The 14922-nt window shown below is 42.6% G+C and overlaps 1 protein-coding gene across 4 annotated transcripts in view; it reads right to left on the minus strand.

Moving 5' to 3' along the window:
- Positions 1-14922, minus strand: part of ELOVL2 (ELOVL fatty acid elongase 2) — an 80647-nt gene that overhangs the window by 15306 nt on the left and 50419 nt on the right. For all 4 annotated transcript variants that reach the window (XM_021100180.1, XM_021100182.1, XM_021100179.1 and 1 more), the window contains 4 exons: positions 13407-13484; positions 8783-8954; positions 6147-6271; positions 5547-5681 (listed from right to left, as the gene is read on the minus strand). In XM_021100180.1, the coding sequence (XP_020955839.1) occupies positions 5547-5681; positions 6147-6271; positions 8783-8954; positions 13407-13484 (510 nt within the window). The remainder of the gene's footprint in view (positions 1-5546; positions 5682-6146; positions 6272-8782; positions 8955-13406; positions 13485-14922) is intronic.

Genomic DNA, 14922 nt, shown 5'->3' on the forward strand with positions numbered 1-14922 from the left:
AAAAATGATGCAAGACATTGGAAATAAACTCAAGTCAAAGATTGATAATTTACAGCAAACACCAAGCAAAGAAATCCAAGATTTTAAACAAGCAGAGGACTTCCTGTCATGGCACAGCAGAAACAAATCTGACTAGGAACCATGAGGTTGCGGGTTAGATCCCTGGTTTCGCTCAGTGGGTTAAGAATCTGGCGTTGCTGTGGCTCTGGAACAGGCTGGCAGCAACAGCTCCAATTCGACTGCTAGCCTGGAACCTCCACATGCCATGGGTGCGGCCCTAAAAGGACAAAAGACAAAAACAAACAAAAAACAAACTTAAGCAAGGAGAGATGCAAAATACAGTAACTGCAATGACAAATTCATTAGAAGCAGCCAACAGCAGAATACAGGAAACAGAGAGAGTAAGCTAGGTGGAGGAGGACTAGTGGAAATCACTGATCCAGAACAAAAAAGAGAAAAAAGATTGATAAGAAATGAAGAGAGTCTCGGAGAACTCTGAAACAACACTAAACACGCCAACATTCGTATTATAGGTGTGCCAAAGGAGAAGAGAGAAAAAAAAAAATGTTTAAAGAGATAATAGCCAAAAACTTCTCTAACATGGGAAAGGAACCACTCTCTTAAATCCAGGAAGCACAATGAGCACCATATAAAATAAACCCAAGGAGGAACACCCTGAGACACATATTAATCAAACTGACCAAAATTAAAGACACAAAGAGAAAATATGGAAAGCCGCTAGGCAAAAGAAAGAATAACCTTATCGGAATTCCCTTGTATGTTATCAGCAGATTTCTCAGCAGAAACTCTGCAGGCCAGAAGGGAGTGGCACAATATACTTAAAGTGATGAAAGGAAAAAGCCTCCAACCAAGATTACTCTACCCAGCAAGGCTCTCATTCAGATTTGAAGGAGAAAGCAAAAGCCTTACAGATAAGCACAAGCTAAGAAAATTCAGCACTACTAAACCGGTGTTACAACAAATATTAAAGGAACTTCTCTAGGCAGAAAAGGCCACTACTAGAAACAAAAATACCGCAAGTGACAAGGCCCACTGGTAAGGGCATATATACAGTAAAAGTGGGAAATCATCCATGCACAGTTATGCTATCAAAATCAGGAATCGTGAGAAGAGGAGGGTACAAATGCAGGACACTGGAGATGCACTTGCAATTACGAGACCAACAGCTTAAAACAATCTCGTATGTAAATAGACTTACATCAAAACTTTAGAGTAACTGCAAACCAAAAATCTACAATAGATACACAAATAAGAAAAATCAACTCAAATTCAACTCTGAAGATGGTCATCAAACCACAAGAGGAGGAGAGAAGAAGGGAAGAAAAAAGAGCAACAAAAACAAATCCAAAACAGTTAATAAAATGGCAATAAGAACATACATATCAACAATCACCTTAAATGTTAATGGACTAAATGCCCCAACCAAAAGACACAGACTGGCTGAATGGATATAAAAACAAGATCCATATATATATGCTGTCTTCAAGAGCCCCACTTCACTTCTAGGGACATGCATACATTGAAAGTGAGAGGATAGAAGAAAATACTCCATGGAAACAGGAATCAAAAGAAAGCTGGAGTAGCAATACTCATATCAGACAAAACAGACCTTAAAGAGTAAGAGAGAAGGAAGGACATTATGCAGTGATCAAAGGATCAATCAAAGAAGATAGAACAATTGTAAATACATAAGATCGCCTCAATAAATAAGGCAACTACGAACAACCTTAAAAGGAGAAATTGACAATAACACAATAATAGTGGAGGACTTTAACACCACACTTTCAGCAATGGACGGATTATCCAGACAGGAAATCAACAAGGAAACACAAGCCCTAAATGAAGCATTAGACCAGATGGATTTAATAGTATTTATAGGACATCCCATACACAAGCAGCAGAACACACATTCTTCTCAAGTGCACATGGAACATTCTCTGGGATTGATAACACTCTGGGCCACAAATCAAGCCATGGTAAATTTAAGAAAATCGAAATCACATCAACCATTTTTTCCGACTACAATGCTATACAGCTGGAAATAGACAACAAGAAAAAAACTGCAAAAAGCACAAACATGTGGAGACTACACAACATGCTACTAAACAACCAATGGACACTGAAGAAATCAGAGGAAATTAAAAAATACCCAGAAGCAACTGACAACAAAGACACTCCAAAACCTAGGGGATGCAGCAAAAGCAGTTCTCCCAAGAGGGAAGTTTATAGCAATACAAGCCTACCTCAGGAAACAAGAAAAAGCCCAAATAAACAACCTAACTTTACATCTAAAGCAGCTAGAGAGACAGGAAAAGACAAGACCCAAAGTCAGCAGAAGGAAAGAAATCATTAAGTTCAGAGCAGAAATCAATGAAATAGAAATGAAGAAAATCATAGAAAAGATCAATGAAATGAAAAACTGGTTCTTTGAAAAGATCAACAAAATTGATAAACCCTCAGCCAGACTCATCGAGAAAAAGAGAGGACTCAAATCCATAAAATTAAAATGAAAAAGGAGAAGCTACAACGGGCATCACAGAAATACAAAGGATCATAAGAGACTACTATATGCAACTATACGCCAATAAAACGGAAAACCTAGAAGAAATGGACAAATTCTTAAAAAGGTACAATCTTCCAAGACTAAACCAAGATGAAATAGAAAAGATGAATGGAACAATCATAAATACTGAAATTGAAACTGATTAAAAAACTTCCAACAAACAAAAGTCCAGGACCAGATGGCTTCACAGGCAAATTTTATCAAACTTTTTAGAGAAGAGCTAACACCTATCCTTCTGGAACTATTCCAAAAATTTGCAGAGGAAGGACCACACCCAAACTCATTCTATGAGGCCACCATCATGCTGATACCAAAACCAGACAAAGATACCACAAAAAAAGAAAATTACAGGCCAATATCACTGATGAACATAGATGCAAAAATCCTCAACAAAATACTACCAAACTGAATCCGACAATACGTTAAAAGGATTCTACATCATGATCAAGTAGGAATTACCCCGGGCATGCAAGGATTCTTCAATACCCGCAAATCAATCAGTGATACACCACATTAACAAACTGAGGAATAAAAACCATATGATCCTCTCAATAGATGCAGAAAAAGCCTTTGAAAAAAACCAACAGCCATTTCTGATAAAAACCCTTTAGAAAGTGGGCATAGAGGGAACCTACCTCAACATAACAAAGGCCATAAATGACAAACCCACAGCGAACATCATCATCAACGGTGAAGAGCTGAAAGAATTCCCACTGAGATAAGGAACAAGGCAAGGATGTCCACTCTCGCCACTACTATTCAACATAGTTTTGGAAGTCCTAACCACGGCAATCAGAGAAGAAAAATAAAAGGAACCCAAATTGGAAAGGAAAAAGTAAAACTATCACTATTTGCAGATGACATGATACCATACCTAGAGAATCTTAAAGACGCTACCAGAAAACTGTTAGATGTCATCAATGAATTTGGCAAAGTCGCAGGATACACAATTAATACACCGAAGTCAACTGAATTTCTATATACGAACGAGAGATCAGAAAGAAAAATTAGGGAAATGATCCCATCTATCATCACATCAAAAAGAATAACCTACCTAAAGACACAAAAGACCTGGACTCTGAAAAGTCTAAGAGGCTGATGAAAGAAATCAAAGATGACACAAACAGATGGAAAGACATAACATGCTCTTGCATTGGAAGAGTCAATATTATCAAAATGACTATACTACCCAAGGCAATCTACAGATTCATGGTAATCCCTATTAAATTACCAAGGATATTTTTACAGAACTAGAATAAAATATTTTAAAGTCTGTTTGGAAGCTCAAAAGACCCAGACTAGCCAAAGCTATCTTGAGAAAGAAAAATGGAGCTGGAGGAATCAGAATCCCTGACTTCAGACTATACTACAAAGCTACAGTCATCCAAACAGTATGGTACTGGCACAACGATAGAAATATAAATCAATGGAACAGGATAGAAAGCCCAGAATTAAACCCACGCACCTACAGTCAACTAATCTATGACAAAGGAGGCAAGAATATACAGTGGAGAAAAGACAGTCCATTCAATAAGTGATTTTGGGAAAACTGGACAGCCACATGTAAGAGAATGAGATTAGAATGCTTCTTAACACCATACACAAGAATAAACTCAAAATGGATTAAAGACCTAAATATAAGACCAGATACTATAAAATTCTTAGAGGAACATAGGCCAAACACCCTCTGACATAAACCACAGCAACATCTTCTCAGATCCACCTCCTAGAGTAATGACAATAAAAACAAAAATAAACAAATGGGACTTAATTAAACTTAAAAGTTTCTGCTTAGCAAAGGAACCCTAAACAGAATGAAAAGACAACCTACAGAATGGGAGAAAATATGTGGAAATGAAGCGACTGACAAGGGACTAATCTCCAAAATTTATAAACACCTTCTACAGCTCAATACCAAAAAAACCCCATTAAAAAATGGGTATAGGTTCTAAATGGATAATTCTCCAAAGAAGACAATACAGATGGCCAAAAAACACATGAAAAGTTGTTCGACATCACTAATTATTAGAGAAAGGCAAATCAAAACCATTATAAGGTACCACCTTTTACAGGCCAGAATGGCCAATCAAAAAGTCTACAAACAATAAATGATGGAGAGGGTGTGGAGAAAAGAGAACCCTATTACACTGTTGGTGGGAATGTAAATTGGTGCAACCACTGTGGAAAACATGCAGATTCCTCAGAAAACTAGAAATAGAACTACCATTTGATCCGGCAATCCCACTCCTGGGCATCCATCCAGAGAAAACCATGACTCAAAAAGACACATGTACTCCAATGTTCACTGCAGCACTAAATACAATAGCCAAGACATGGAAACAACCTAAATGTCCATCGACAGAGGAGTGGATCAAGAAGATGTGATACATATGCACAATGGGGTATTACTGAGCCACGAAAAGTAAAGAAATACTGGCATTTAAAGCAACATGGCTGAACCTAGGAATTATCATGCCAAGTGGTGTTAGACAGTGAGACACCAACATCATATGCTATCGCTTACGTGCGGAATCTAAAAACAAGGACACAACGAACTTCTTTGCAGAACAGACACCAACTCACGGATGTTGAAACATTTACGGTTTCCAAATGAGACAGGTGGGCAGGGGGTTTGCGATAAAATTGGGTTGTGATGAACACTGTACAACTATAAATGTGATAAAATCAAGTTATAAAAAAAGAAGATAATTAAATGAGATGAGAAGATGACAATGATGATAATCATAAAAAAAATGCCCACCAGACTGCTACGAGTGGTTATCCTCTGAGGAGGAAGGCGTGGGGAGAGTGAGGAAGGCAAGCTCCACCTTTCACTTGGCGCCCCTCTGTGTCCGAATTTATCAACATCACGTGCTCCAAGAGTGTTTTAACGGGTAAAGTACACAGTGCGGAAGTGCACAGTCCGTGCTCTTTCACCCTTGAATGTTTCTCTTTGACTTACCTGAACGTAGAAGTTTAAGAACAGGATGACCAGCGTCAGCATGTACGAGGACTGGAAGATGAGACAGCCGAAGGGGAAGCCGCAGGGTCTCACGACGGCGCTCAGGGTGTGGGTGATGGTGAGCACGAACTGCACCTGCGGGCGGGAGGGCGGGAGGGCGGGAGGGCGGGCTGAGGGCCGGGCCGGCCCCAGAGGGCTCTGCGTGGATGCGATCAGAAATCAACCACCCGCAGGCCCTACACTTTGCAGGAATGAAATAAGGCAAGGCTGAAGCGGCCCACTGTCTCATCCAGAAATTGTCTGAAATTACAGGAGGATGTGCATAAATTGGCCATTATTTTCTCCTGGAAAAACTGCAGTTGGAATCTGGCAGATAAAAATGCTTTCCAAGTATTCACCTGCATTTCAGAGCATGGAATAAGCTACACCAAGGATACACACACAAAGGGTGTTTTGCCACACAAGATGTCACTCTTAAAAGTCCGTTTTTGGAGAAGACGGGCAGCCTCATCTCACACACAGCAAAGCTCTGCCCCCTGGGGCCGGGCTGAGAACAGGCAGGGGCTGCCCACGGACAAGAGAGCCCACGGGGCGACGTACCAGCTGGGCCTGCGTGAGGTACCTCTTCCACCACAGATACTTGTGCATGGACGGAAACACAGAGAGGCCGTAGTAGGAGTACATGAGAATGTGGATAAAGCTGTTCAGTGTGGGTCCAAAGAAACCTGGAAAAGCACAGTACACAAAATTACTCTTCTCGAAAGGAGGACTGCTCGTTCTTTGTCGGGTAATAGTCTTCCTGTACATAACTGAAGCCAAATAACAGCACGGCCCTAACAAATCCCCACTGACCAATTCGCCCTCTTCTCCTGCCATTACTCCAGGATTTGGCCCAAGTCCCCTGGATAGAGGGACTCCACCGGGGTTGTTTTTCAGTCAGAGTGCCAAGCAAACAGGTAACCCCTGTAACTTGCAAAGGCTCTACTGTCATTACCATCAGCTAACCGGGGAGAAAACTGTTAGCTTAACGCCTGTGGCAGAATTCCTTTGAGAAAGCGTGTTTGCTTAGCGAAATCTCTGATGAGCCATTCTGACGGTAGAAAAAGAGCCTTCAAAAAAATCAAAATCATTATATATTAAAAAAAAAAAAAAAAAAGAGCGAGCCTTCAGTACATGGCTGGACAGAGGGCTATGGAGTCGAGGAAAATGTAATTGCTCTTCAAAACAAAGTAAATAAAATCTACCTGGAAGGGACCTGGAACAGGAAATGCTGGGGAAGGTCCAGCAGGCTGAGGACAGGTGGGTCTGGGGACCTTGCCAGGAGCTGGGTCACCTCATGGACTCCTAGGACCAGGAAGGTCTAGGAGTTTTAGGGTACTGCTGTGCTGAGCTGTGCCTAGCGCTCCGCTGTCCCCCGCTACCACCTTCAGGAAGTGTTCTGCCATCGACGTGAGTGAATCATGTTGCAGGAAACCAGGCATCCAGGGCCACGTTCTACGCTGGGTCAACTAAGGGTCAAAAGGATTGAGCTGCAAGAGGTGAGGTACCAGAGACGGAGACAGAACTGGCTGCTGGAAGCATCACACAAATCAATCAAGTAAAGGGCTCAGAACAGAGAGAAGGCTGTGTGTCAGCTGGGACCCGGGCGGCTGGTCTATGAGCTGTGATCCTGTGGGAGAGGAGACAGGCAGTGCTCTGATCCCTTGGATGTGTTACTTTGAATCTCCTCCTCTGGAAAATGGGTAAAATAATTACCTGTTAAGGTTGAGATGGGATTAAGTGAGGTAGCACTATATAAACTAGAAGGCACTGCACATGTGCTGGTTAACGAATTTAAATTCTCCTGCCTGGACTCCCGATCCCAGAGTTGTGATCCTGACAGATCAATGAAAATCGACGGGTTAGGAACCGCAAGAGGAACTGCACCACCAATCCGTCAACACTGGCTGGAGTAACTCGTCAAGGCGGTGAATTTATATGCAAACACAACCAGAGTTTCAGAGTACCAGGCAGCCCGATATTAACAGCATTTCTTTACCAACCTGAGTTTTCATTTCCAGCAATTGATAAAAAATATAAGAACTGCTGCTTATCATTTTTATAATATTCTAGATTGAACAGAAATTGCCACATGCAGAATTCCTATGGATGAAATGTCTTTACACAGTGATTATTAAGACTTTTAGATGCTTTTGTGATTTGTTAATGAAACCGTTGAAAATCAAAATACTTCACCTTGACAACTGTCCTCTGGTGTTGCAGGTCTATTTTCTGATCATAGTGTAAGTCTCGTATAGTCTTAATAACTAAGCGCAACCCAGAGTCTGTGAGTCTAGGAGAGATGTGAAAGCTTCTCTTTCTGCCCACAGCAACCTCCTCACAGTGGAGTTTAAATATTGCATCTCTAATAGTCACTGATATATTCCAAGTACCCCTGGGGTTTTTGTTGTTGTTGTTTTTAATATCATCTCTACAAGATCTTAAATTCTAGGACAAAATCATTTTGACTCAAGTTTTACTTATTCTGATTTTTCATTAGGATACTCTTAGATTCTTGGATACAGGACAATAAATATCAAATACTGAAGTACTGTTTTCTCTAGCTCAGTGTTTCTCAAACTTAAGTCTTAACTATTAGTCAATCGTGGTATCAATGAAATGAGAGTTATCAGCTTTTTGAAAAAAAACGAAGTAGAATTTTTTTCAAAGTGCAGCACACAAAGCCAGGCTAAATAGTCTTTCATGAAATTTTTGTCTCAGGTAAAATGCATTCATATGCACTGGGTTATGATATAAAATATATTTCTTACTGAGTTCTCAGTAAAAAAAAAAAAAAAAAATTGAAAGCCATGGCTCTGGTGCGTCATAACGACATGACTAATTTATCTGAATGGAAAAAGCAGCCCCGAAAGTTGACAGGACTCAATCTTATCACAGCTAAGGGTGACTGGAAGGCGCTGTATTTATTTCTACAGCCCCAGGTAAGGGAGCAAAGCTGCTCCAGCTGGGGGACATGCTTCTGGCCATAGGACATTTGGTACATGGAGAGAAAACACTTCTAAAATTTAACATAATACTCAAAGATTCTGCCAGGCTCAAAGACCAAAAACCAAGCGTGGGCTTCCCCGGGTGACAGGCAGGCAGGGCCAGGCCCCCGTCCCTCTCCTGAGCCGAGTGGCACAGCTCAGTACGGGAGACCCGGTACCTGGAGCTCCAAGACGGACGCAGTTACTTACTCTGTCCGCACGGGATCCAGTTCAGCACACACCACCAGATGTTAAACATCGAAGCATGGTGGTAGACGTGAAGGAAGGTAATCTGACTGGTTTTTTTCCGCAACACAAAGAAAATCGTGTCCAGGAACTCTATTAATTTGGAGAAGTAGTACCACCACAGCACCCTGGCCACCTAGGAGATGTAAAACAGGACGAAGCCAAGGTGAGCCGTGACGATGCCCCATCTGAGCTTCACCAGCCCGCCTGGCTCCCAAACCAGCCGAGGAGCATCTTCACCGGCATCTTTGCCTCCAGCTTCCCCGTATTCCCCGCGGCCCAGCCGGCTCTAGCGAAAGCCGTCGAGCTTCCCAAAACGCACCACCTGATCAGGGCCCTGCTCTGACCCACAGGACCACGCCTGGGATTCCTTGGTTGATGCGGGATCTTCCCGGGCCGGGGAGGGTGGCCAAGTCCACTCCCCTCCTCCAAGCACAGCCCGGGCGTCCCGTGCGGTCAAGGGGTCACATCGTCCCCTGGAGCCCCGCCCCCAATGCCTGGCGCTCTCCCCCTGTGACCAGCGCCCCCCGCCCCCCCACATCTGCCACAGAACCCATCGGCCTGGTCACAGCCCTCTCAGATGCCACCCTGCTCCGGAACCAAGACTCCTTGCTTTCCTCAGGCTGAACCAACTGTTCCTTCCAGAGGTCCCGTTGTGGCTCAGCAGAAATGAATCTGACTAGTATCCATGAGGACGCAGGTTCGACCCCTGGCCTCACTCAGTGGGTTAAGGATCCGGCATTGCTGTGAGCTGTGGTGTAGGCTGAAGATGCAGCTCGGACCTGGTGCTGCTGTGGCTGTGGTGAAGGCCGGCAGCTAAAGCTCTGATTAGACGCCTACCCTGGGAACCTCCACACGCCTCGGGTGTGGCCCTAAAAGACAAAAGAAAAGTTCCTTCGGCTGGTCCGCAATCGCTTCGTGCCTCCACTGCCAGCAACCAGGATGGCGTGTGTGGTCAGCGTAACAACTCTCCCACTCAGGCCGAGACCTTCCCCTTGGCCTCTGCCCAGGGTCCAGCGCTCAGCAGGTCACTAGAGATCACTGCTACTGTCACACTGTTTTAATTTTTCTCTATTCCTTTAATGTTCACATTTTGTCCCTTAAACATCAGGCCACCCCAGAGAAGCCCCTGACTGACTTGTGTGACTCTTTCCCCCCGGCCACCACCCAGGCAGTAGGTCACAGCCACCTTCCCGCCTCCCAGTCCCATCCCAGAGGGCACTTTCATGAAAGGCCCTGTGCTCTCAGCACTAACATTCTGTATAAGAGGAGTTCTGAAATCAGAGTTTCATGCTACTATTTAGTTCCCAAGACGACAATCATAAAAAAGGTGTGGTGGCATCTATCTTAATGTTTGGGGAGTAATTAATCTTCAAAAATATTAAACCAGGGAGTTCCCATTGTGGCACAGCAGAAATGAATCCGACTAGGAACCACGAGGTGTCGGGTTAGATCCCTGGCCTCGCTCACTGGGTTAAGGATCCTATGTTGCTGTGGCTGTGGTGTGGGCCAGCAGCTGTAGCTCCGAATTTGACCCCTTAGCCTGGGAACCACCATATGCCACAGGTGTGGCCCTAAAAAGCAAAAAAAAAAAAAAAAAAAAAAATTAAACCATAAATACACACAACAGTGACTTTCAGAGAACTGTATGGTATCCCAAATTGTACCAGTCTGCGATATTAGAAATGAAATGGCTGTAGAGAAATCCATGTATCTTACTTTTCATATTACGGCTTTGAAGATGTTTAAAAATGCACATCTTCAATTCTGAATTAAAAGGTTTCTGGGATTCCTGTTGTGGCTCAATGGGTTAAGGACCTAATGTTGTCTCTGTGAGGATGTGGGTTCAATTCCTGGTCTTGCCCAGTGGGTTAAGGATCCAGCGTCCCTGCAAGCTGTGGTTTAGGTTGCAGATGCAGCTTAGATCTGGTGTTGCTGTGGCTGTGGCATAGGCCGGTAGCTGCAGCTCTGATTCAACCTCCAGCTGGGGAACTTCCATAGGCAGCAAGGTCTGGCCATAAAAAGACTGAAGGAAAAAAAAAAAAAAGGATTCTATTGTCTTTTATCAGTAGTCCATGTTTTTTATCATGGAAATCTTCAAATATTCACAGGAAGAGTAAGTAATACAAACACTCGGGTTATCACTGAACTTTAAAATTTTCAATACGATTCCAGTTGTGGAATCAATTCTATTTCCCACCATTTGGTGGGGAGTGCAACATAAACTGTCTTATCTATAACAACTTCTTTTAGCTAGGGAGACTTTAACATAACCACCAAAACACTATATGATATCTAATAAAATTAACGATACTTTAATATCTCATAGCCCAGTCCGTGTTCGAATCCATCTGATTTTCTCAAAATATCTTTTTATAGTTGGTTTGCTTAAATCACAATCCAAACAGCATCCAGCTTTCATTTGTTTGCTGTGGTTCCTAAGTTTCTTCTCATCAGTATCAGTTCCCTTTCCTCGCTCCCCTTTTTATTTCTTAAACTAGACCAGATGTACAGAACTCCTAATATCATGGATTTGGATGACTGTTTCTTCCTAGGGTTGTTTACAAGAATATAGTTGGACCCTGAACAAGGCAAGGGTGCTGACCTGATGCACAGCTGAAAATCCGCGTAACTTACAGTCGGCCCTCCCACAGCACAATCCCCACGGGCTGTATGACACAGTAGTGTTTAGTACTGAAAACATTCTGCATATGAGTGGACCTGCATGAGTCAAACTCAGGTAGTTCAACGGTCAAGCAGACTTCATACACGGTTCCATGTACTTCCGATAGAATCACATCAAGAAGTACCTAATTTTTGGCTGTGCTACTGATACGCAGATGAACAGTGAGCTTGAGTGTTAACGACCTAATCCAGTCATTACGAAGTTTCCGTTCCACTTTCACCCAGTAGTTTTATCATTTACAGATGCTGCTGTCTGGCTCCATTATTTCACCACAAGTTGCAAAATGGTGATTTTCAAATTCTCTTCATACTTGGGCATTTTTTTCTTCTAAAGAGAAGACTTCATCTTTAACTATTTGGAAACTTACATAGGAGAGGTAAGATAAATGTTTCCCTTTAATTTTCTTTTTCTAGAATGAGTTGGTGTTCTAACAACCTTCAAAAGGTAGCAATGATGTTTTAAAGTATTTTAAACTCATGTTTTTTAAAATAAATTTGATGTCAGCTTCCTTTTGATGCTCGCACTGTCCCCCTGCTGTGGGAGTCCCTTCGAGGTGGCTTTCAGATTTTCCTGCCAGGACCCTAGTGGTCTTGGACAGCTTCTGGGCTTCCTCTGTCACATCCAGGCTTCTTCCCACCCCAAACTAGGAGTCAGCCAGATCTCCTGGAGCCCTAAGCCCTTCTGGTGAATTGTATAGAGAGAGAGCCATCTGGGTACTCACTGCTGGGTTGTCAGATTCTAACCAGGTCTTTTCTGTAGACAGAGCTAAAAAACACACTTGTTATAATAAAGTTAAGGAGTTCCCGTCGTGGCAAGCGGAAGCAAATCTGACTAGTATCCGTGAGGATGCAGGTTCAATCCCTGCCCTCACTCAGTGGGTTAAGGATCTGGCGTTGCCGTGAGCTGTGCTGTAGGTCGCATGTGGCTCGGATCCCGCTTTGCTGTGGCTGTGGTGTAGGCCAGCAGCTGCAGCTCTAATTGGACCCCTAGCCTGGGAACCTCCATATGCTGCAGGTGCAGTTACTCTAAAAAAGAAAAAAGAAAGAATAATGTTAATTCTGATATTTCCAATTTGAATCTGTAATAACTGAGTTTTAGTTTAACTTTTAAATTTTTCTTGTTTCAAATTAGTTGTAATATTACATTATGTACTTTATCCTAAGTGTACCTATAAGCATCTCACAAAAAGCAATACCAATATTTTTATTAATAATAGCAGGCTCTCGAACTGCTGAAGGCTGTTAAATGCCCCTCACTAGGGATGTGCAGGCAAAACTCTGTGTTTTAAAGTCACTTGACATAAATCTTTTGGTGGTTAGGTCAACAATATATGCGTGTATTAATTTTAGTTTATTTCCAAGATTTTGGGGGGAGACTGCCTTGCATTCTTTTCAAATTTAATTTGTTTTATAATAACATAAAAACACCTAATGGCTCTGAAATCAGATATAAGACAGGGTACATTCAGAGCAGCCCAGGCTCCATTCCTTTCCCCTCTGCCTTGTTCCCGCCCCCCTACCCACCAAAAACCATTTTGTTAGCTTATTGGTTTATTCTGCCACTGTTTCTTTTTAAAAACATCCGCAAGTACACACTCATATCATTTCTTGCGCAAACGGCACTGTACTACAAGCACGGCCTGCGGGTTGCCTTTTTCCACTCAGCTACATCCTGGAGCCTCTTCTGTAACAGGACAGTGGTCACCTTCAGTCAGTACACTTTGCAAAGGGATGCCCTGCGTGGATGCGCCAGGATTCAGTGGGTCTGCGCCCCAGGTGAGTATTTCCTAGAGGTCGGCAGCAGGCCCTTCCTCAGCTACCCCAGCCTCCATCTCCCACCTGCAAGGAGAAAGCAAGCCTTCTCTCCTTTGCAGTGGCAAATGGTTACAGACAGTTGACTCACCCGGATGTCGGCTTCCCCTGCACTGGTTAGATCCTGACACTGTAAGTTGTAGCCTCCTTCCCAACTGGAGAGAATAAGCTGCCAGAGAAACAAGAAAGGAGAGGGAAAAAAAAAATCAATGCAAGAATATGGACAAAAACTAAATTTCCCATTCAAGTTTCTGATTGGCATCTACTCAAGACTGAGTTCTTCCCACACTGAGCTTGGCTTGATCTTATCCCCAAGTTATCAAAGGATCTAATTCTTGCTGTTAAACTGATACTAATGGTTACATTCCTCAGTTAACATAATTTACTTTGAATCATTACATCCACCAAAACCAGAATTTGGCTATCATCTGAGTAACAAAGCATTTTAATGTAAGAACTTTATCTCATCGTATGTCCTACAAGATGTAGAATTAAATGTAAACAAATGTGAAGAAACTACACTAAAATCTTAATACTTTATATTGCCTTATATATAATATTTATCTTATTTGATAATCTCAATTTTATGAACTATTTATTACCATTTTATAGATATGAAAACCAGGGCTCAGAAAGGTTAAATCATTTTCTTCATTGTATTGATGCTTCATTGTCGTCTGTCATTTGTGTGATCATAACTGATTAATGTCATCATTATGCTCAAAAAACAGAAAGCTCTATAAAGTCTCTGCGTCCCCTTTTTGCTCATCTCTGCCTCTACGGTTCTTTGTCCAATGCCTGGCAGGAAAAAGCGCTCAATAACTGTGTGATGAGTGCATTGTTCAGGAGCCCACGGCTAGAAAGTGGTAGAACAATGATTGGATTCAGGTCTTCTAGACAAGGAGTTTGGATATGAGAGCCTGCAATTCTCTGTGGCTTATCAGAAATGTATAAAGGCACAGATCTGTTAAAATATACAAACCGGAGAGGAACAGGTGTAAATGAATTGAGCATTAAGACGAGATGAACTATTAAAAATACTGCAAATGTCTTAGAACCGTTGTGTTTTCTCTACTGTCCTTATTTACTTCTCTTTCCTTCTAACAAAACACCTTTCAATTAACGTCATGATAATTACAGAATATCAGGATAAATGAATCTGGTGAAAGTAAAAGAGACTGAGCTTGCCTGAAGGGTCTATTACAAATCAAGTCACCCCCAGAACCCCCACTCCCAAGTGTTATGTGCTTGGTTCTCAAGTAGGAACCGGTGACAGGCCACAGGGATTCAGGAATACCTAAAAGTGTAAGTTTTTTGTGTGCATTTTTCAAAATAAAGTTGCTTAACTTTGTGCAGCAAGAGTAATTAAAAGCCTCCATGGTCAGGCTGTGGTTCCGCAGGAGGGGCTCCAGCATCTACTGTTCAGTGACAACGCAGTCGTGGCAGAGGGCGGGTCATCTGTTACGTTACCCCATGGCACCTGCTTTAGTCAGATGTATCCAGGCTGTCCCCTCCCCCTGGCACCGCCACAGGACTATCTGACAAACTAAACAGCAGGCGCAAGCAGCCAAGGCACCGGACGCTCTGTCTGCCTCATCCCGGACCCT

The sequence above is a fragment of the Sus scrofa genome, chromosome 7 (genome assembly GCF_000003025.6).
Source record: "Sus scrofa isolate TJ Tabasco breed Duroc chromosome 7, Sscrofa11.1, whole genome shotgun sequence".
NCBI classification, from domain to species: domain Eukaryota; kingdom Metazoa; phylum Chordata; class Mammalia; order Artiodactyla; family Suidae; genus Sus; species Sus scrofa.